We start from the raw sequence: 22347 nt of genomic DNA, 5'->3' as shown, positions 1-22347 counted from the left end.
TGAAGGTTACCCCGCCTCCTGAAGGATACCACGCCTCCTGAAGGTTACCACGCCTCCTGAAGGCTACCACGCCTCCTGAAGGTTACACGCCTCCTGAAGGTTACACGCCTCCTGAAGGTTACACGCCTCCTGAAGGTTACCCCGCCTCCTGAAGGTTACCACGCCTCCTGAAGGTTACCACGCCTCCTGAAGGCTACCACGCCTCCTGAAGGTCACCACGCCTCCTGAAGGTTACACGCCTCCTGAAGGTTACCACGCCTCCTGAGGGTTACACGCCTCCTGAAGGTTACACGCCTCCTGAAGGTTACACGCCTCCTGAAGGTTACCACGCCTCCTGAAGGTTACACGCCTCCTGAAGGTTACACGCCTCCTGAAGGTTACACACCTCCTGAAGGTAACTACGCCTCCTGAAGGTTACACGCCTCCTGAAGGTTACACGCCTCCTGAAGGTTACCACGCCTCCTGAAGGTCACCACGCCTCCTGAAGGTTACACGCCTCCTGAAGGTTACACGCCTCCTGAAGGTTACCACGCCTCCTGAAGGTCACCACGCCTCCTGAAGGTTACACGCCTCCTGAAGGTTACACGCCTCCTGAAGGTTACACGCCTCCTGAAGGTTACCACGCCTCCTGAAGGTTACCACGCCTCCTGAATGTTACCACACCTCCTGAAGGTTACTACGCCTCCTGAAGGTTTCACGCCTCCTGAAGGTTACTACGCCTCCTGAAGGTTACACGCCTCCTGAAGGTTACACGCCTCCTGAAGGTTACCACGCCTCCTGAAGGTTACCACGCCTCCTGAAGGTTACCACACCTCCTGAAGGTTACTACGCCTCCTGAAGGTTTCACGCCTCCTGAAGGTTACTACGCCTCCTGAAGGTTACCACGCCTCCTGAAGGTCACCACGCCTCCTGAAGGTTACCACGCCTCCTGAAGGTTACCCCGCCTCCTGAAGGTTACCACGCCTCCTGAAGGTTACCACGCCTCCTGAAGGTTACACGCCTCCTGAAGGTTACCACGCCTCCTGAAGGTTACCCCGCCTCCTGAAGGTTACCACACCTCCTGAAGGTTACCACGCCTCCTGAAGGTTACACGCCTCCTGAAGGTTACCACGCCTCCTGAAGGTTACCACGCCTCCTGAAGGTTACCACGCCTCCTGAAGGTTACCACGCCTCCTGAAGGTTACACGCCTCCTGAAGGTTACCACGCCTCCTGAAGGTTACCACGCCTCCTGAAGGTTACCACGCCTCCTGAAGGTTACCACGCCTCCTGAAGGTTACACGCCTCCTGAAGGTTACCACGCCTCCTGAAGGTTACCACGCCTCCTGAAGGTCACCACGCCTCCTGAAGGTTACACGCCTCCTGAAGGTTTCCCCGTCTCCTGAAGGTTACACGCCTCCTGAAGGTTACACGCCTCCTGAAGGTTACCACGCCTCCTGAAGGTTACCCCGCCTCCTGAAGGTTACCACACCTCCTGAAGGTTACACGCCTCCTGAAGGTTACACGCCTCCTGAAGGTCACCACGCCTCCTGAAGGTTACACGCCTCCTGAAGGTTACCACGCCTCCTGAAGGTTACCCCGCCTCCTGAAGGTTACCACACCTCCTGAAGGTTACACACCTCCTGAAGGTCACCACGCCTCCTGAATGTTACACGCCTCCTGAAGGTTACCACGCCTCCTGAAGGTTACCACACCTCCTGAAGGTTACCACGCCTCCTGAAGGTTACACGCCTCCTGAAGGTTACCACACCTCCTGAAGGTTACCACGCCTCCTGAAGGTTACACGCCTCCTGAAGGTTACCACGCCTCCTGAAGGTTACCACGCCTCCTGAAGGTTACACGCCTCCTGAAGGTTACCCCGCCTCCTGAAAGTCACCACGCCTCCTGAAGGTTACCCCGCCTCCTGAAAGTCATCACGCCTCCTGAAGGTTACCCCGCCTCCTGAAAGTCACCACGCCTCCTGAAGGTTACACGCCTCCTGAAGGTTACCACGCCTCCTGAAAGTCACCACGCCTCCTGAAGGTTACACGCCTCCTGAAGGTTACCACGCCTCCTGAAGGTTACCACGCCTCCTGAAGGTTACACGCCTCCTGAAGTTTACCACGCCTCCTGAAGGTTACACGCCTCCTGAAGGTTACACGCCTCCTGAAGGTTACCACGCCTCCTGAAGGTTACCACGCCTCCTGAAGGTTACACGCCTCCTGAAGGTTACACGCCTCCTGAAGGTTACACGCCTCCTGAAGGTTACCACGCCTCCTGAAGGTTACACGCCTCCTGAAGGTTACCACGCCTCCTGAAGGTTACCACGCCTCCTGAAGGTTACCCCGCCTCCTGAAGGTTACCACGCCTCCTGAAGGTTACCACGCCTCCTGAAGGTTACCATGCCTCCTGAAGGTTACCACGCCTCCTGAAGGTTACCACGCCTCCTGAAGGTTACCACGCCTCCTGAAGGTTACAACACCTCCTGAAGGTTACTACGCCTCCTGAAGGTTTCACGCCTCCTGACGGTTACTACGCCTCCTGAAGGTTACCACGCCTCCTGAAGGTCACCACGCCTCCTGAAGGTTACCCCGCCTCCTGAAGGTTACCACGCCTCCTGAAGGTTACCCCGCCTCCTGAAGGTTACCACGCCTCCTGAAGGTTACCACGCCTCCTGAAGGTTACACGCCTCCTGAAGGTTACCACGCCTCCTGAAGGTTACCCCGCCTCCTGAAGGTTACCACACCTCCTGAATTTTTCCACGCCTCCTGAAGGTTACACGCCTCCTGAAGGTTACCACGCCTCCTGAAGGTTACCACGCCTCCTGAAGGTTACCACGCCTCCTGAATTTTTCCACGCCTCCTGAAGGTTACCACGCCTCCTGAAGGTTACCACGCCTCCTGAAGGTTACCACGCCTCCTGAAGGTTACCACGCCTCCTGAAGGTTACACGCCTCCTGAAGGTTACCACGCCTCCTGAAGGTTACCACGCCTCCTGAAGGTCACCACGCCTCCTGAAGGTTACACGCCTCCTGAAGGTTTCCCCGTCTCCTGAAGGTTACACGCCTCCTGAAGGTTACACGCCTCCTGAAGGTTACCACGCCTCCTGAAGGTTACCCCGCCTCCTGAAGGTTACCACACCTCCTGAAGGTTACACGCCTCCTGAAGGTTACACGCCTCCTGAAGGTCACCACGCCTCCTGAAGGTTACACGCCTCCTGAAGGTTACCACGCCTCCTGAAGGTTACCCCGCCTCCTGAAGGTTACCACACCTCCTGAAGGTTACACACCTCCTGAAGGTCACCACGCCTCCTGAATGTTACACGCCTCCTGAAGGTTACCACGCCTCCTGAAGGTTACCACACCTCCTGAAGGTTACCACGCCTCCTGAAGGTTACACGCCTCCTGAAGGTTACCACACCTCCTGAAGGTTACCACGCCTCCTGAAGGTTACACGCCTCCTGAAGGTTACCACGCCTCCTGAAGGTTACCACGCCTCCTGAAGGTTACACGCCTCCTGAAGGTTACCCCGCCTCCTGAAAGTCACCACGCCTCCTGAAGGTTACCCCGCCTCCTGAAAGTCATCACGCCTCCTGAAGGTTACCCCGCCTCCTGAAAGTCACCACGCCTCCTGAAGGTTACACGCCTCCTGAAGGTTACCACGCCTCCTGAAAGTCACCACGCCTCCTGAAGGTTACACGCCTCCTGAAGGTTACCACGCCTCCTGAAGGTTACCACGCCTCCTGAAGGTTACACGCCTCCTGAAGTTTACCACGCCTCCTGAAGGTTACACGCCTCCTGAAGGTTACACGCCTCCTGAAGGTTACCACGCCTCCTGAAGGTTACCACGCCTCCTGAAGGTTACACGCCTCCTGAAGGTTACACGCCTCCTGAAGGTTACACGCCTCCTGAAGGTTACCACGCCTCCTGAAGGTTACACGCCTCCTGAAGGTTACCACGCCTCCTGAAGGTTACCACGCCTCCTGAAGGTTACCCCGCCTCCTGAAGGTTACCACGCCTCCTGAAGGTTACCCCGTCTCCTGAAGGTTACCATGCCTCCTGAAGGTTACCACGCCTCCTGAAGGTTACCATGCCTCCTGAAGGTCACCACGCCTCCTGAAGGTTACACACCTCCTGAAGGCTACCATGCCTCCTGAAGGTTACCACGCCTCCTGAAGGTTACCACGCCTCCTGAAGGTTACCACGCCTCCTGAAGGTTACAACACCTCCTGAAGGTTACTACGCCTCCTGAAGGTTTCACGCCTCCTGACGGTTACTACGCCTCCTGAAGGTTACCACGCCTCCTGAAGGTCACCACGCCTCCTGAAGGTTACCCCGCCTCCTGAAGGTTACCACGCCTCCTGAAGGTTACCCCGCCTCCTGAAGGTTACCACGCCTCCTGAAGGTTACCACGCCTCCTGAAGGTTACACGCCTCCTGAAGGTTACCACGCCTCCTGAAGGTTACCCCGCCTCCTGAAGGTTACCACACCTCCTGAATTTTTCCACGCCTCCTGAAGGTTACACGCCTCCTGAAGGTTACCACGCCTCCTGAAGGTTACCACGCCTCCTGAAGGTTACACGCCTCCTGAAGGTTACCACGCCTCCTGAAGGTTACCACGCCTCCTGAAGGTTACCACGCCTCCTGAAGGTTACACGCCTCCTGAAGGTTACCACGCCTCCTGAAGGTTACCACGCCTCCTGAAGGTTACCACGCCTCCTGAAGGTTACACGCCTCCTGAAGGTTACCACGCCTCCTGAAGGTTACCACGCCTCCTGAAGGTCACCACGCCTCCTGAAGGTTACACGCCTCCTGAAGGTTTCCCCGCCTCCTGAAGGTTACACGCCACCTGAAGGTTACACGCCTCCTGAAGGTTACCACGCCTCCTGAAGGTTACCCCGCCTCCTGAAGGTTACCACACCTCCTGAAGGTTACACGCCTCCTGAAGGTTACACGCCTCCTGAAGGTCACCACGCCTCCTGAAGGTTACACGCCTCCTGAAGGTTACCACGCCTCCTGAAGGTTACCCCGCCTCCTGAAGGTTACCACACCTCCTGAAGGTTACACACCTCCTGAAGGTCACCACGCCTCCTGAAGGTTACACGCCTCCTGAAGGTTACCACGCCTCCTGAAGGTTACCACACCTCCTGAAGGTTACCACGCCTCCTGAAGGTTACACGCCTCCTGAAGGTTACCACGCCTCCTGAAAGTCACCACGCCTCCTGAAGGTTACCCCGCCTCCTGAAAGTCACCACGCCTCCTGAAGGTTACACGCCTCCTGAAGGTTACCACGCCTCCTGAAGGTTACACGCCTCCTGAAGGTTACCCCGCCTCCTGAAAGTCACCACGCCTCCTGAAGGTTACCCCGCCTCCTGAAAGTCACCACGCCTCCTGAAGGTTACCCCGCCTCCTGAAAGTCACCACGCCTCCTGAAGGTTACCACGCCTCCTGAAGGTTACCACGCCTCCTGAAGGTTACACGCCTCCTGAAGGTTACCACGCCTCCTGAAGGTTACACGCCTCCTGAAGGTTACACGCCTCCTGAAGGTTACCACGCCTCCTGAAGGTTACCACGCCTCCTGAAGGTTACACGCCTCCTGAAGGTTACACGCCTCCTGAAGGTTACCACGCCTCCTGAAGGTTACACGCCTCCTGAAGGTTACCACGCCTCCTGAAGGTTACCACGCCTCCTGAAGGTTACCCCGCCTCCTGAAGGTTACCACGCCTCCTGAAGGTTACCCCGTCTCCTGAAGGTTACCATGCCTCCTGAAGGTTACCACGCCTCCTGAAGGTTACACACCTCCTGAAGGCTACCATGCCTCCTGAAGGTTACCACGCCTCCTGAAGGTTACCACGCCTCCTGAAGGTTACCACGCCTCCTGAAGGTTACCACGCCTCCTGAAGGTTACACGCCTCCTGAAGGTTACCACGCCTCCTGAAGGTTACCACGCCTCCTGAAGGTTACCACGCCTCCTGAAGGTTACACACCTCCTGAAGGTTACACGCCTCCTGAAGGTTTCACGCCTCCTGAAGGTTACCACGCCTCCTGAAGGTTACACGCCTCCTGAAGGTTACCACGCCTCCTGAAGGTTACACGCCTCCTGAAGGTTACCACGCCTCCTGAAGGTTACCATGCCTCCGAAAGGTTACCACGCCTCCTGAAGGTTACCACGCCTCCTGAAAGTTACCACGCCTCCTGAAGGTTACCACGCCTCCTGAAGGTTACCACGCCTCCTGAAGGTTACCCGCCTCCTGAAGGTTACCACGCCTCCTGAAGGTTACCGCGCCTCCTGAAGGTTACACGCCTCCTGAAGGTTTCACGCCTCCTGAAGGTTACCACGCCTCTTGAAGGTCACCACGCCTCCTGAAGGTTACACGCCTCCTGAAGGTTACCACGCCTCCTGAAGGTTACCACGCCTCCTGAAAATTACCACGCCTCCTGAAGGTTACCACGCCTCCTGAAGCTTACCACGCCTCCTGAAGGTTACCCGCCTCCTGAAGGTTACCACGCCTCCTGAAGGTTACCACGCCTCCTGAAGGTTACACGCCTCCTGAAGGTTTCACGCCTCCTGAAGGTTACCACGCCTCTTGAAGGTCACCACGCCTCCTGAAGGTTACACGCCTCCTGAAGGTTACACGCCTCCTGAAGTTTACCACGCCTCCTGAAGGTTACCACGCCTCCTGAAGGTTACACGCCTCCTGAAGGTTACACGCCTCCTGAAGGTTTCACGCCTCCTGAAGGTTACCACGCCTCTTGAAGGTCACCACACCTCCTGAAGGTAGCCACGCCCCCTGAAGGTTACCACGCCTCCTGAAGGTTACCACACCTCCTGAAGGTTACACGCCTCCTGAAGGTTACCACGCCTCCTGGAGGCTATTGTGGAGTGCCTCAGGGGCCAGTGCTCGGACCACTTCTGTTTACTCTTTATATGCTGCCTTTAAGTAACGCTATCAGGACCAGGACTAAAGCAGGTCTAAACCAGGACTAAACCAGGTCTAAACCAGGTCTAAACCAGGTATAAACCAGGACTAAACCAGGTCTAAACCAGGTCTAAACCAGGTATAAACCAGGACTAAACCAGGACTCAACCAGGACTAAACCAGGACTAAACCAGGACTCAACCAGGACTAAACCAGGACTAAACCAGGACTAAACCAGGACTAAACCAGGAGTAAAGCTGAACCAGGAGAAATATACTTGATAGATTCTACTCATGTCTATATGTTAGTTGGACTCATGTTGTACACATTGTGATCAGTAGAAGACGATAAAAGACATATAAACATATATATTTGTCTTTGACCCGGTTTCGGGCGCTGGTCCGGTGTTTGGGACCCTCGATGGACTCACCTTTCAGGTGGAGGTGAAGCCGCTTTTGTGCCACTTTCAGCAGCGTCTGGAGTAAACGCCAGGTTCATGTTTGTGTGTTCAGTTAGACATTAACAGACCCTCCTCAAATCTGTTTAACTTTCTGTTTTATGGACCAAGACCACCTTAAGAACATACAACAGAGATTAGAGCTCAGACCTGGTTTAGACCTGGTTTAGACCTGGTTTAGACCTGGTTTAGACCTGGCTTAGACCTGGTTTAGACCTGGTTTAGACCCGGTTTAGTCCTGGTTTAGACCCGGTTTAGTCCTGGTTTAGTCCTGGTTTAGTCCTGGTTTAGACCTGGTTTAGTCCTGGTTTAGACCTGGTTAAGACCTGGTTTAGTCCTGGTTTAGTCCTGGTTTAGACCTGGTTTAGACCTGGTTTAGTCCTGGTTTAGTCCTGGTTTAGTCCTGGTTTAGTCCTTGTTTAGTCCTGGTTTAGTCCTGGTTTAGTCCTGGTTTAGACCTGGTTTAGTCCTGGTTTAGACCTGGTTTAGACCTGGTTTAGTCCTGGTTTAGACCTGGTTTAGACCTGGTTTAGTCCTGGTTTAGTCCTGGTTTAGTCCTGGTTTAGTCCTGGTTTAGACCTGGTTTAGTCCTGGTTTAGTCCTGGTTTAGTGTTGTTGGTGGTCTCTACATGTCCTCACACACATGTCCTACAGTTAAGTATCTTCTTCACGTGACACTTCTTTACGCGACACTTCTTCATGTGACACATCTTTACGCGACACTTCTTTACGCGACACTTCTTTACGCGACACTTCTTTACGCGACACTTCTTTACATAAAACTTCTTTACGCGACACATCTTTACGTGACACTTCTTTACGTGACACTTCTTTACGCGACACTTCTTTACGCGACACTTCTTTACATAAAACTTCTTTACGCGACACTTCTTTACGCGACACTTCTTTACGTGACACTTCTTTACGCGACACTTCTTCACGCGACACTTCTTCACGCGACACTTCTTTACGCGACACTTCTTCACGCGACACTTCTTCACGCGACACTTCTTCACGCGACACTTCTTCACGCGACACTTCTTTACGTGACACTTCTTTACGTGACACTTCTTCACGCGACACTTCTTCACGCGACACTTCTTTACGTGACACTTCTTTACGCGACACTTCTTTACGCGACACTTCTTTACATAAAACTTCTTCACGCGACACTTCTTCACGCGACACTTCTTTACGCGACACTTCTTTACGCGACACTTCTTCACGCGACACTTCTTTACGCGACACTTCTTCACGCGACACTTCTTTACGCGACACTTCTTCACGCGACACTTCTTTACGCGACACTTCTTCACGCGACACTTCTTTACGTGACACTTCTTTACGTGACACTTCTTTACGCGACACTTCTTTACGCGACACTTCTTTACGCGACACTTCTTTACGCGACACTTCTTTACGCGACACTTCTTCACGCGACACTTCTTTCTTCACGCGACACTTCTTCACGCGACACTTCTTCACGCGACACTTCTTTACGTGACACTTCTTCACGCGACACTTCTTTACGCGACACTTCTTCACGCGACACTTCTTCACGCGACACTTCTTTACGCGACACTTCTTTACGCGACACTTCTTCACGCGACACTTCTTTACGCGACACTTCTTCACGCGACACTTCTTTACGCGACACTTCTTCACGCGACACTTCTTTACGTGACACTTCTTTACGCCACACTTCTTTACGCGACACTTCTTCACGCGACACTTCTTTACGCGACACTTCTTCACGCGACACTTCTTTACGCGACACTTCTTCACGCGACACTTCTTTACGTGACACTTCTTTACGCCACACTTCTTTACGTGACACTTCTTTACGCGACACATCTTTACGTGACACTTCTTCATGTGACACTTCTTTACGCGACACTTCTTTACGCGACACTTCTTTACGCGACACTTCTTTACGCGACACTTCTTTACGCGACACTTCTTCACGCGACACTTCTTTCTTCACGCGACACTTCTTCACGCGACACTTCTTCACGCGACACTTCTTTACGTGACACTTCTTCACGCGACACTTCTTTACGCGACACTTCTTCACGCGACACTTCTTCACGCGACACTTCTTTACGCGACACTTCTTTACGCGACACTTCTTCACGCGACACTTCTTTACGCGACACTTCTTCACGCGACACTTCTTTACGCGACACTTCTTCACGCGACACTTCTTTCTTCACGCGACACTTCTTCACGCGACACTTCTTTACGTGACACTTCTTCATGTGACACTTCTTTACGCGACACTTCTTTACGCGACACTTCTTTACGCGACACTTCTTTACGCGACACTTCTTTACGCGACACTTCTTCACGCGACACTTCTTTCTTCACGCGACACTTCTTCACGCGACACTTCTTTACGTGACACTTCTTCACGCGACACTTCTTTACGCGACACTTCTTCACGCGACACTTCTTCACGCGACACTTCTTTACGCGACACTTCTTTACGCGACACTTCTTCACGCGACACTTCTTTACGCGACACTTCTTCACGCGACACTTCTTTACGCGACACTTCTTCACGCGACACTTCTTTACGTGACACTTCTTTACGCCACACTTCTTTACGTGACACTTCTTTACGCGACACATCTTTACGCGACACTTCTTTACGCGACACTTCTTTACGCGACACATCTTTACGCGACACTTGTTTACGTTGATGCATAGATCGTTCAGTGTGAGAATGTAAAAATGTAAACTCTGTTCTAAATGTTCTTTGTAAACACAGTGTCAAACCTGAGTCACATGACACTGGAAAAACAGGTCTGATAAGTCTTTGTTTACACGACACAAGGAGACAAGGAGATAAGGAGACAAGGAGGCAAGGACGCAAGGAGGCAAGGAGACAAGGAGACAAGGAGGCAAGGAGGCAAGGAGACAAGGAGGCAAGGAGACAAGGAGGCAAGGAGACAAGGAGGCAAGGAGACAAGGAGGCAAGGAGACAAGGAGGCAAGGAGGCAAGGAGACAAGGAGGCAAGGAGGCAAGGAGACAAGGAGGCAAGGAGACAAGGAGGCAAGCAGGCAAGGAGACAAGGAGGCAAGGAGACAAGGAGGCAAGGAGGCAAGGAGACAAGGAGGCAAGGAGACAAGGAGGCAAGGAGGCAAGGAGACAAGGAGGCAAGGACACAAGGAGGCAAGGAGACAAGGAGGCAAGGAGACAAGGAGGCAAGGAGGCAAGGAGACAAGGAGGCAAGGAGACAAGGAGGCAAGGAGACAAGGAGACAAGGAGGCAAGGAGACAAGGAGGCAAGGAGACAAGGAGGCAAGGAGGCAAGGAGACAAGGAGGCAAGGAGACAAGGAGGCAAGGAGACAAGGAGGCAAGGAGACAAGGAGGCAAGTAGACAAGGAGGCAAGGAGGCAAGGAGACAAGGAGACAAGGAGGCAAGGAGGCAAGGAGACAAGGAGACAAGGAGACAAGGATGAGGCAAGGAGACAAGGAGACAAGGAGGCAAGGAGACAAGGAGACAAGGAGGCAAGGAGACAAGGAGACAAGGAGACAAGGAGACAAGGAGACAAGGAGACAAGGAGGCAAGGAGACAAGGAGACAAGGAGACAAGGAGACAAGGAGACAAGGAGACAAGGAGACAGGCAGTTTATTCTCTCATTAGAATCATTCATTTTCATAATTATCATTTCTTTGTATCTTCCACATTCCAATGATTATGTAACAGTCAGTGGACATGAAATACATGATTAAAGACGTAAAATCCTTTTAAATATGTTTTTACAGAGGTGTAATATGACACGCTTGAACATTAAGAGAATAATAATACATAGTCAATATATTAAAAAGCCATAAAAAAAACCACAACAATAAAATGATGGATGAGTTTGATGATACAAAACACGATGTGATGAACACGAAAGTTGTTTAGAAACATTTGCATTAAAGTAGTTTCATTCAAGAGCCATAAGTGTAGAATAAATCATCTCAAATGAACTTATTAAACATTCTGCAGCTTTAACTTTCAGCTGATGTTATTCCCGGGTCAGCGCTGTAACTTGTTAATGTAGAATAATATTATGTTTATTATAATGAGCTTAATGAAGACAAGAGTTCATGGTAAAGTGAGAGTTACTCCGGAATAAAGCCTGAAATTATGTTTTTATGTCATTATTATGTCATTATTAAGTCATTATTATGTTATTATGTCATTATTATGTCATTATTATGTCATTATTAAGTCATTATTATGCATTATTATGTCATTATTATGTCATTAAGTCATTATTAAGTCATTATTATGTCATTATTAAGTCATTATTATGTCATTATTATGTCATTATTAAGTCATTATTATGTTATTATGTCATTATTATGTTATTATGTCATTATTATGTTATGTTACTCAGTCATGAAGTCTGATCACATTAAGTCATGTTTTAGGTTTTTGAGCTAAAGTGAATTAATTATATTTATCCAACGAGTTCAAACTTTTTTCATTAATGTTCAATTGACTGTAAATATCAATTGTCTATTGTAATAAACGTTGTCATTTCTGCAACTAAGACTTTGAAATGTATAAATGTATTATTCTTTTATAATAAAAGTGCAGACGTATAATTCATGGCGAGTCAGAATTCCCTGGTTAATTAAATAAACGATAAATCCAGAGCCAGAAGTATAAATGTGGAAGAGTTTTATTAAAGGTGGAATGGACGATTTTTTTCAGCAAATTTTGTATCATATTTCCTCGTGGCGTGGATAAATCATTTGTCCTGCCACGTGTCAATCATAAAACGCACCTGTCGCTCACCTGCAGCCGCGTCAGGCTCGTCCCCACGTTTCCGCGTGCCTAAGCGCATGGATCTATCATAATATAGTTCCCTCAGTGTACGGGGCAAAATGAAGACGGAGAAAGACAGTTCGAGCTGACGCAGAAGTGCACGGGGGAGTGGCATGTGCACGGGGGAGTGGCATGTGCGCGGGGGAGTGGCATGTGCGCGGGGGAGTGGCATGTGCGCGGGGGAGTGGCATGTGCGCGGGGGAGGGGCTTGTGCACTTCCGCCTGAGTTCTCAAATCGCCGAAAAATCGTCCATTGCGCCTTTAAGGACAAATCAATGAAGTCAGTCAGGAGTTAGCGCTGACGCATTTTCACAGGGAGAGTTAGCCTTAGCATTAGCCTCGGAGTCAGCCTTCGCGTCAGCATTAGCGTTATCCTTAGAGTTAGCGTTAGCTTCAAAGTTAGCATTAATCTCAGTGCTAATTTCAAAGTTAGCCTTAGCCTCAGAGTTAGCATTAGCTTCAAAGCTAGCGTTAGTCTCAGAGCTAGCGCAAGTCTTAAAGTTAGCCTTAGCCTCAGAGTTAGCGTTAGCTTCAAAGTTAGCCTTAGCCTCAGAGTTAAACCAGGGCTGTAACACCAGAGCAGAGTTAGAAATATCACCACATGAACACGTGTTTTGTGCAGATTATTAGCGTTAGCAATTAGCGCCTACATTAGCATCCATGCTAACATGGAGTACAGGAGTAACTCTTGAAGCTGGAGAGCAGCTGAGCCCTGGTGGAGTCAGGTCTTCCAGGCTAAACGTATGCTAGCTTCAGGAAGTTGAAGTTAGATATTGATATCACTTATCTGCAAATGTGATGAACATATAAATTACTATATGTTTACTCTCCGCAAACAATAAAATAACATGATTAATTTGAATATGATTAAAATCTAAACACTACAACTAAATATATCATTTAGTTTATCACACACACACACACACCTTTTTAAAACACCTTTAAATATTTGTGGCCCACATTTGTATTTTGGGCCACATACGTATTAGCAGAGTAATTATGCTCTAATTAGCATATGAAACGACAAAAACAAACTACATTATGAACTGTTTTGGCTAAACTACAGTGTATTATCCATTAAGAGTTAAATGTTCATATTTCTTCTTTTTTTATAGACATTTTTTCTCAGTAACTCAATAAATTAAACATATTCAGTGGTGGAAAGTAACAAAGTACAAAAGTAAAAGTAATTAAGTAGAGCTTGTGGGAATCTGTGTTTTAACGTTTATATTTTTTACTTCACAGCATTTGAGAGCTGTACTTTCTACTGAACTCAATGTTTGAACTGGAATGAAAAGTAAACATAAATATAGGAAACAGAAAACATTTATCAATTTGACGTTTTTACACCTAAAGTACAAAAGGTGTAACTTTAATACATTTACTTAAGTCGATTTTTTAATGTTTTTTTTCTACTTTTAGTTGAGTATTTCTTTTCCCGTATCTGTCCTTCTTCCACCACTGAACATGTGATTATAGTGAACATGTATTATTCATTTATTGTGAAGGGGCTAAGGAAGTGGTGGAGGTGTTTTGGCGGGCGTGGTTTGGCGTTGACTGTTGTTGCACATGTGCGGCAAGAGCAAAGACTGAGCCGTTCCTCTCGTCTGCTTTGACTCGCCGGTTAGATGCGGCTGAGCTCGTGAAAGCCAAAGATGGAGCGGCTCGGCATCGTACGCCGCTTCAACAGCCCCTGGGCCTCCTCTTTGGACATGCTTCCTAAGTCCTCAACAACGCCACCGCTAACGACAGATTCCCAGTCCCACGCGTCCAGGATTTTTTCGTGCATTTAGCGGGTGCTGCAGTTTTTTCAAAAGTAGATCTGGTGCGAGGTTATCACCAGGTCCCAGTTCATCCTCAGCCGAAGACAGCGGTGACAAACAGCTAACCCTGTTTGAGTTTCTGAGGATGCCGCTTGTGCTGAAAGGTGCTGCACGGACATTTCAGCGGCTTTTGGACTCTCCAGACCGTCCCACAGCGGAGGAGCACATGCCACACCTCCACCTGCCGCTTCAGCGCCTCAGTGAGGCGGTGGCCCAGGTTGAATTTCTGGGCCACCGCGTGACGCCTCATGGTGCTGTTCCACTTTCTACTAAAACCGAAGCGATTTCAGCTTTTCCGTGTCCCCGTTCAGTAAGATAAGATAAGATAAGATAAGATAATCCTTTAATATCCACACAAGGGGAAATGTGGTTGTTCCACTGCAGTAGAAACAGGAGGAAAAGACAGATTATAGGAAGTTTCAAAAACACACTCTTAATAGAACTCTGATGAACAAAAACAAAAACAAAAAACTCTTAGTAACAAAAACTCCTCTTCTATCTTAATAGGGAATGGAGGGGGAAATAAAATAAAATAGATTAAAAATAAAATAAAAAGATAAGCCCGTGGCTGGAGAGCTGCGGGGCGGTCAAATGGCCACGCAGTTTCAGGAACCGCTGCACTTCCCTTATAGCCTCATGGCTAACCCTAACCCTAACCCTAACCCTAACCCTAACCGCTGCACTTCCCTTATAGCCTCATGGCTAACCCTAACCCTAACCCTAACCTTAACCCTAACCCTAACCCTAACCTTAACCCTAACCCTAACCCTAACCTTAACCCTTAACCCTAACCCTAACCTTAACCCTAACCCTAACCCTAACCCTAACCCTAACCCTAACCTTAACCCTAACCTTAACACTAACCCTAACCCTAACCCTACCCTTAACCCTAACCCTAACCTTAACCCTTAACCCTAACCTAACCCTAACCCTAACCTTAACCCTAACCCTAACCCTAACCCTAACCCTAACCTTAACCCTAACCTTAACCCTTAACCCTAACCCTAACCTTAACCCTAACCCTAACCCTAACCCTAACCTTAACCCTAACCCTAACCTTAACAGTAACCCTAACCCTAACCCTAACCTTAACCCTAACCCTAACACTAACCCTAACCTTAAACTTAACCCTAACCCTAACCCTAACCTTAACCCTAACCTTAACCCTAACCCTAACCCTAACCCTAACCCTACCCTTAACCCTAACCCTAACCCTAACCTTAACCTTAACCCTAACCTTAACCCTAACCCTAACCCTAACCCTAACCCTAACCTTAACCCTAACCCTAACCCTAACCCTAACCCTAACCCTAACCCTAACCTTAACCTTAACCCTAACCCTAACCCTAACCCTAACCCTAACCCTAACCTTAACCCTGACCCTATCCACGCGGTCAAATAGCGACGCAGTTTCAGGAGCCGCGGCGCGCGGCCGGCACAAAAATAACAGGGCAGTTTCGGCCGTGCACCGCGGCTCTGCAGACACTCCGTTGAGGAAAAGATATAAATAAGATAATAATAAAATAATGATAATATAATAAAGTAAAATAAAAATAGCTAGCACAAGACTAGGTAGTATTAGTAAGTAAGTAAAACCGAATAAAAAACAAAATAGAACACTCTTATTTACAGTAAAACTCCTGCAGGAGTTTTTGGTGAACTTTTATAACCGCTTTGTTCCGCGGGCTGCCCACATAATGCACCCTTTGTACGAAGCACTCCGGGGCAAGAAGTGTAATCAGGAGTTTCTGAACCGTGGTCAGCGCGGCAACAGCGGCAGATTTCCGCCATTTCTGAATTTACTACAAAAATACAACACTTTTGTGGCCGACTGTCTCTCTCGAGCTCGAGTTGGGGCGGTACATTTGGGAGTGGCCTATGCCGCTATGGCAGCTGATCAGCTCACGGACACAGAAATTAAAACGCTGCGTACAGCTGAGAGTAGTTTGAGTTGGGACGATGTTACTAAACACGACAGTGGTGCCAACCTTCTCTGCGATGTGTCTACAGGCAAACCGCGGCCTTTGGTTCCTGTCAGCTGGCGTCAACAGACTTTTGATGCTGTTCATTCCTTGTCTCACCCGAGGGTTAAGGCCTCCGTTAAACTGGTGGGGGCAAAGTTTTTGTGGCCTGGCCTCCGTAAAGATGTTAAAACTTGGCAACGCCACACCAAAGCTCCCCTGGGCCCTTTCCTGATTCCTGACAGGCGGTTTGAGCATGTCCATGTAGATGTGGTCAGTCTTCTTCCCCCTTCCAGAGGATTTACGCATATACTGACTATGGTAGACCGGACTCAGCTGAGGTGGAACGGGCATTCTTTTTTTCCTGGGTCTGGCGTTTTGGGGTTCCCTTGGATATGACCTCAGATAGGGGCCCGCAGTTTACTTCTGAGCTGTGGAATGCTGTGGCTGGTAGTTTGGGGGTTAAACTTCACCGGACAACTGCATATCACCCACAAACTAATGGGCTGTGTGAACGTTTTCACCGCACTTTGAAAGCTGCTCTTCGCGCCTCGCTTGTGGACAGTAGTTGGGTGGACAGGCTGCCCTGGGTCCTGTTGGGCCTGTGTTGGGCCCCCAAAGATGACCTCCATTCCTCTTCTGCGGAGTTGGTTCTTGGACAGACTTTAAGGGTCCCTGGGGAGTTTCTTCCGGGCTCTTCGGGGGTAGGCTTGAGCGTGGCAAGCCGGGCAGGTTGTCAATGGGAAGCTGAAGTTTTTGCTCCGGTTTCTGCTCATCATTGTCTCCCTCTGTCGTATGTCGGCGAAGTATGTTTTCATCCGCCCTGATGCACATTGTTTGCCACTACAGCACTACACTGTATGACGGCCCCTTTCGCGCTCTCAAAGTCCTTCCTGTTGGAGCGGGGGACTTGTCACGAGCGGGTTTCAGTGGACCGAAACCGGCCCTTGTGCTTAAAGATAATGATGTGCAGTTGGCCCTCCCTGCTCGCTGTGGCGGGCCCCCTGCTCGCCCTGGCCGTCCCCCTGCTCGCCCTGGCCATCCTCCTGCCTCCGTCATTACCAAGGATAGTTTGCCTAGGCCAGTCTGACCCTCTGTTGTGGTCAGGTGCAGTGGAAGGTGTAGGACTATTACGGTTCCTAAACGTTACTGTTAACTTTCATTCTATTTGTCATTTTGTGTGTTCGGGGGGGACCTGTATTATTTATGTCTCACACACATACGCATATTTTATTGTGAAGGGGTTAAGGAAGTGCTGGAGGTGTTTTGGCGGGCGTGGTGAATGTATTTAGTTTGACTGATGTTGCACAGGTGTGGTTGATGTTCCTCTCGTCTCCTTTGACAAACTTCCACATGATATTGTTTTTATATTTTTAGCTCACACAGAGTGATGGAGGAGTTAAATGGCTTGGTCTTGATTCTGAAGGCAGGATGGACCTCTTCAGTGAACCTGGTCTTAAACGTCTGCAGGTGGATCTTCTGCTCTGGAGAAACAGCATAGAAGGACAGGACGCCTCCCTCCCAGTCCAGGTAGACCCCCACTCGATTTGTCGGCTTTGATTTGAAAGACCTTCTCTTGTTTTCATGCAGCACAGAAAACGTTTCTTCGGTGCATCCGAAGCTCCAGGAGAGGGCGTTCTTCCCCAAACAGCTGTCGTCTCCTTCTCCTTTGCGTTTGATGCTTTTGTAGGTCACTGCGATGTAGACGTCTCCAGTCCACTCCACCTCCCAGTAGCTCCGCCCTCGCAGCCCCTCCACACACAACACCTGCTTCCAGTAGTGGAACCGCTCAGCGTGATCGGGGTAAGACTGCTTCTCCTGCTCCAGTGAAATACTTCTGTCGTTATTGGAGAAAATCATCCTTTGGTTTGCAGTGTTTGGGTCAAATATGAGCTGACATGCATCTGCAGAAGACAGAAATACAGTATTTACCTTCAGCAAAGAAGAAGTTGAACTTCTGAACCGTTGACACTTACATTTGCTTAAACCTTCTCGTAATCTCTCCTCTCCTCCGTGATCTAAGCTGTGAAAGGAATGAAAAGGTTTGAACTAAAAGCTATAAACCATAGTTGCTCTTTGTTTTTGAGGATGGAGAATACCATGTGTTATTACCTGAGTTTCTTCTGAGGATCATCAAACAGCTCAGTGAGTTTCTTTGCTTCAGTTGGTCCTGGATTGTTGTAGCTCAAGTCCAGCTCCTTTAAACCTCCAGAGCTCAGAGCCGAGACCAAAGACGCACAGCCGCTTTCAGAGACTTGACAACCAGAGAGCCTGCAGAACATAGCATAAGTAAGCTAGCTGTTAGCTCTGTTAGCTCAGCTGAGCTAAGCTGTTAGCTGTTTGTTCTGACCTGAGCGTCTCCAGTTTACAGTGGGGGCTCTTCAGGGCGATGCAGAGAGTCTGGACCCCTGAGTCCTGGAGGTCATTGTTGCTGAGGTCCAGCTCTCTTAGACTGTTGGTCTCTGAGTCCAGGACTGACCCCAGAGCCTCACAGGAGCGAGCGGACAGACCACAGAAGATCAACCTGAGCAAGAGAGAAGAGTTTACAGCCTGAAATAGACCTGAGTGTTTAAGAGCACAGACCTGAGCATTTCAGAGCACAGACCTGAGCGTTTCAGAGCACAGACCTGAGCATTTCAGAGCACAGACCTGAGCGTTTGCAGAGTACAGACCTGAGCGTTTCAGAGCACAGACCTGAGCGTTTGCAGAGTACAGACCTGAGCGTTTCAGAGCACAGACCTGAGCGTTTGCAGAGTACAGACCTGAGCATTTTAGAGCACAGACCTGAGCGTTTGCAGAGTACAGACCTGAGCGTTTGCAGAGCACAGTCCGGCTTCTTCAGCCCCTCACACAGCACGAGGACCCCAGAGTCTTGCAGAGGATTATTACTGAGGTCCAGCTCACTCAGACTGCACTGAGAGTCGAGGCCTGAGGCCAGAGCTTCACAGGCTTTGTCTGTCAGACCACAGCCGCTCAGCCTGAGACGGAAGAACATCAAAAGGACATTAAGACAAGGAGGCTTATTGGAGTGTACAGGCATTTGAAAGTCTCAGTAGTTTCATATATGAAAAACAAACCTGAACTGAAATACAAACGTACAGAGCTTTGGTGGATTGTTTGACGATGGGCATCAGATTGAGCAGAGCCGTCTCTGATTGTTGGTATTTGCTCAGATCAAACTCTGGTTCTTCTGTGGACAGTAAGATGGAGACCAGTGCGGTCCACTGAGCAGGAGACAGATCTGAGGGGATCTTCTCAGAGCTGAGCCAGGCCTGGACCTCCTCACAAAGACTTGTGTCCTTCAGCTCGATCAGACACTGCAGCAGCGTCAGGTTCCTCTCCACTGACAGACCTGACTCTAACTTGGCTTTCAAATATTTGGCTGTTTCCTGGTTTAACTCTGGACTTCCTGTTGGCTTCACTAACCCTCTGAGGAGCCTCTGGTTACTTTCAAGAGATAAACCAAGAAAGAATCGTAGGAACAGGTCCAGATGTCCATTTTGACTCTCTAAAGCTTTGTCCACTGTCGTTCTGTAAAACTGTATCAGAGAAGGTTTGCGGTGAAATAGTTTAGACCAAAGAGACTGTTTTTCTGGGAGCTGGTCGTCCATGAAAGTGATGTGAACGTGAAGAGCAGCCAGAAACTCCTGGACGCTCAGATGGACAAAGGAGAAGACTTTGTCCTTGTAGAGACCTTGCTCCTCTTTAAACCACTGTGTGAAGACTCCTGAATACACAGAAGCTTCTGTAAGATCGATGCCACAGTCGATTAAATCAGACTCATAGAAGATCAGGTTTCCTTTCTCCAACTGATCAAAGGCCAGTTTGGATAAAATCTTGAGAGTATTCTTTCCTTCTGGGGTCCAGTGAAGGTCTGTATCAGATTTATTTTTATATTTAATATTAGTAATTTTGGCCTGGACGACCACAAAGTGGATGTACAGCTCTGTCAGGGTTTGAGGCAGCTGTGGAGAAAAAGAATGGAAGGATTAAACATTATCTTTGTAATTGTATTGTAGCGTCTCTCTGTTGGCCTACAAACTGTGAGAAGCACTCCCTTCATGAAACAAAACTTAAGCAGGAAATGTATGACGGACTTGGTAACAGGGCGACGCAGTATTATGCAGAGGCACTAAGTACGTTCTGTTATTAGAGCGAGCCTGTAAATATTGACTCAGGGCTCGTGTGGGTTTAAACCTCCAGATACAGAAGGTCCAGGATTGAATATTTACCACTCACACTGAACAGTGTGCAAACTGGGGTGGACCAAGTATCAATCCCTGTGGGACCTGATTTCAGTCATGCAGGTCTGGTCACTACTGCCTCTAGATGAATGACATAAAACAGAGACTCACCTTGCCGTCTCCAGTTTGAAGGACATGGTCCATGACTTTGGCAGTGATCCAGCTGAAGACTGGGATGTAGCACATGCTGTGGACGCTGCGTGAGGCTTTCACATGAGTCAGGACCTTAGATGCTTGTTCTTTGTCTCTGAATTTCTTCCTGAAGTAAATCTCTTTCTGTGCGTTTGTGAACCCCCTGACCTCTGTCACCATGTCGACACAGGAGGCTGCAATCTGATTGGCTGCTGCCGGGCGAGAGGTGATCCATACTTGGGCAGAGGGAAGTAGTTCGCCCCTGATCAGGTTCACCAGGAGAATCTCTATGGAGGTTTTCTCTCTCACGTTTGAGACGGCCGGAGTTTTGGTGAAGTCCAGCTGCAGACGGCTCTCGTCCAAACCGTCCAAAATGAAAAGACACTTAAACTCTTCAAACCTGCAAATGCAGTGGCTCATTTGAGTGAAGAAATGTCCAATGAGTCCATATAAACTGGTCTCTTCTCTGAAAAGATTGAGCTCTCTGAAGGTGAAGGGGAAGATGAAGTTCAGTTCCTGGTTGTTTCTGCCCTCAGCCCAGTCCAGACTGAACTTCTGAGTCAGGACGGTTTTCCCAACACCGGCCACGCCCTTCGTCATCACGACTCTGTTCCTCTTCGGTCTCTCTGGAGCAGGGATGAAGAGGTCTGAACATCTGATGGTTGTGACAGTTCTGGTTGGTCTCATTTGGATTTGTGTAACTTCATGTTCTTCATTCATTTGAGAGGCTTCTCCTTCAGTGAGGAGCAGCTCGGTGTAGACTTCATCTAAAAGAGATGCTTTTCCTGGTTCTCGAATTCCCTCAAACACCACCTGGAACTTGGTTTTGAGCGTGGAATTCATCTGGCACCGGCAGACGTGAGCAAACACCCCTAAACCAAAGAATGAAACATTAGAAAATGTATGTGATTTTATCATTTGAGTATGTGTCTTTTATCCAAAACAGTCTCCATCCATTCTCTTCATTGTTTTATACAAGCCTCTCCAGCACTGCCAACGTTTTATTGATGATTTTACTGAGATGTTTCAGTCATATGCACAGACTTTGATGGTTTGGTCATTACAGGTGATTTCAATGTTCATGCAGATAATGTTTGTGACAGAGTCGCTAAAGAGCTTGATGCTGTCATTGAAACCTTCAGTCTTACTCAGCATGTGAGTGGCCCCACCCACAGAAGAGTGGCCCCCACCCACAGCATGGTCATAAAGACTCTCCTAAAGAAGAGCAAGGGTCAGGGGGAGTGGTCATAAAGCCTCTCCTAAAGAAGAGCAGTCTCGATGCTGCAGTCCTGAGTCATGACCAGCCCATCTCTAATCTGACATTTTGGGCCAAAGTCCTTGAAAAGGTTGTTTACAACAGTCACAGATTTCCTCTTAATAAACAACTCATTTGATGTTTTTCAGTCAGGTTTTAGACCTCATCACACTGAGACTGCTGTTGTCATGGTGACAAATGACATCCTCCAGAACACTGACACGAGCAAAGCCTCAGTCTTAATTCTGTTGGATCTGATGCTGCTTCTGACACTGTCGATCATGGGATCCTCTCACAGAGACTAGAGGACTGGGTGTGCATCACTGGCCCCGCCCTAAACTGGTTAAGGTCCTATCTGAAAGACAGGAAGTACTTTGTGTCTCAGACCACATGCCCCTGACCTGTGGGGTGCCCCAAGGGTCAGTCCTGGGAACCCTTCTGTTCAGCCTCTACATGCTGCCATTAGGTCAGCTGATACGCAGTGAAAATGTGCAGACGAGTCAGATCTATGTTTCCCTGTTGGCAGGTGAATAAGTTGTGGGCTTGTTTAAAAAAATCCCATGGCCGAGTCAAAATCCAGTTTTTGTGATTTATTCAGTGCGAAAAATATGAAGAAGCATAAACAAATCCATGTGCTATTCACAAAGAGTACGAAAAAATACGACACAACATATTTACACTTCTGATGTCCAAGGTTCTAAGGTTCAGTTAGGTTCCCAGGTGCTGCCAGCTCTGCAGCCACACTTCATCTC

At 49.1% G+C, this 22347-nt stretch overlaps 2 protein-coding genes across 2 annotated transcripts in view; both read right to left on the bottom strand.

Moving 5' to 3' along the window:
• Positions 1–16300, bottom strand: part of LOC140373685 (complement C1q tumor necrosis factor-related protein 4-like) — a 177904-nt gene extending 161604 nt beyond the window's left edge. The window contains exon 1 of the mRNA XM_072460307.1: positions 16291–16300. The gene's annotated coding sequence lies outside the window, so the exon portion shown is untranslated. The remainder of the gene's footprint in view (positions 1–16290) is intronic.
• LOC140374614 (uncharacterized) overlaps positions 16292–22347 on the bottom strand; it is a 26209-nt gene continuing 20153 nt past the window's right edge. The window contains exons 13-19 of the mRNA XM_072461543.1: positions 20320–21212; positions 19064–19929; positions 18772–18942; positions 18315–18488; positions 18077–18235; positions 17941–17987; positions 16292–17868 (exon numbers count right to left, since the gene is read on the bottom strand). Of these exons, the coding sequence (XP_072317644.1) occupies positions 17330–17868; positions 17941–17987; positions 18077–18235; positions 18315–18488; positions 18772–18942; positions 19064–19929; positions 20320–21212 (2849 nt within the window). The 3' untranslated portion in view covers positions 16292–17329. The remainder of the gene's footprint in view (positions 17869–17940; positions 17988–18076; positions 18236–18314; positions 18489–18771; positions 18943–19063; positions 19930–20319; positions 21213–22347) is intronic.

Source organism: Eucyclogobius newberryi, unplaced genomic scaffold, assembly GCF_026437365.1.
Source record: "Eucyclogobius newberryi isolate DKJ021-1_F unplaced genomic scaffold, fEucNew1.0.hap1 SCAF_3, whole genome shotgun sequence".
In the NCBI taxonomy this organism is placed as follows: Eukaryota; Metazoa; Chordata; class Actinopteri; order Gobiiformes; family Gobiidae; genus Eucyclogobius; species Eucyclogobius newberryi.
Note: the sequence above shows the minus strand (reverse complement) of the source record. Positions and strands in the feature narration are given on the sequence as shown.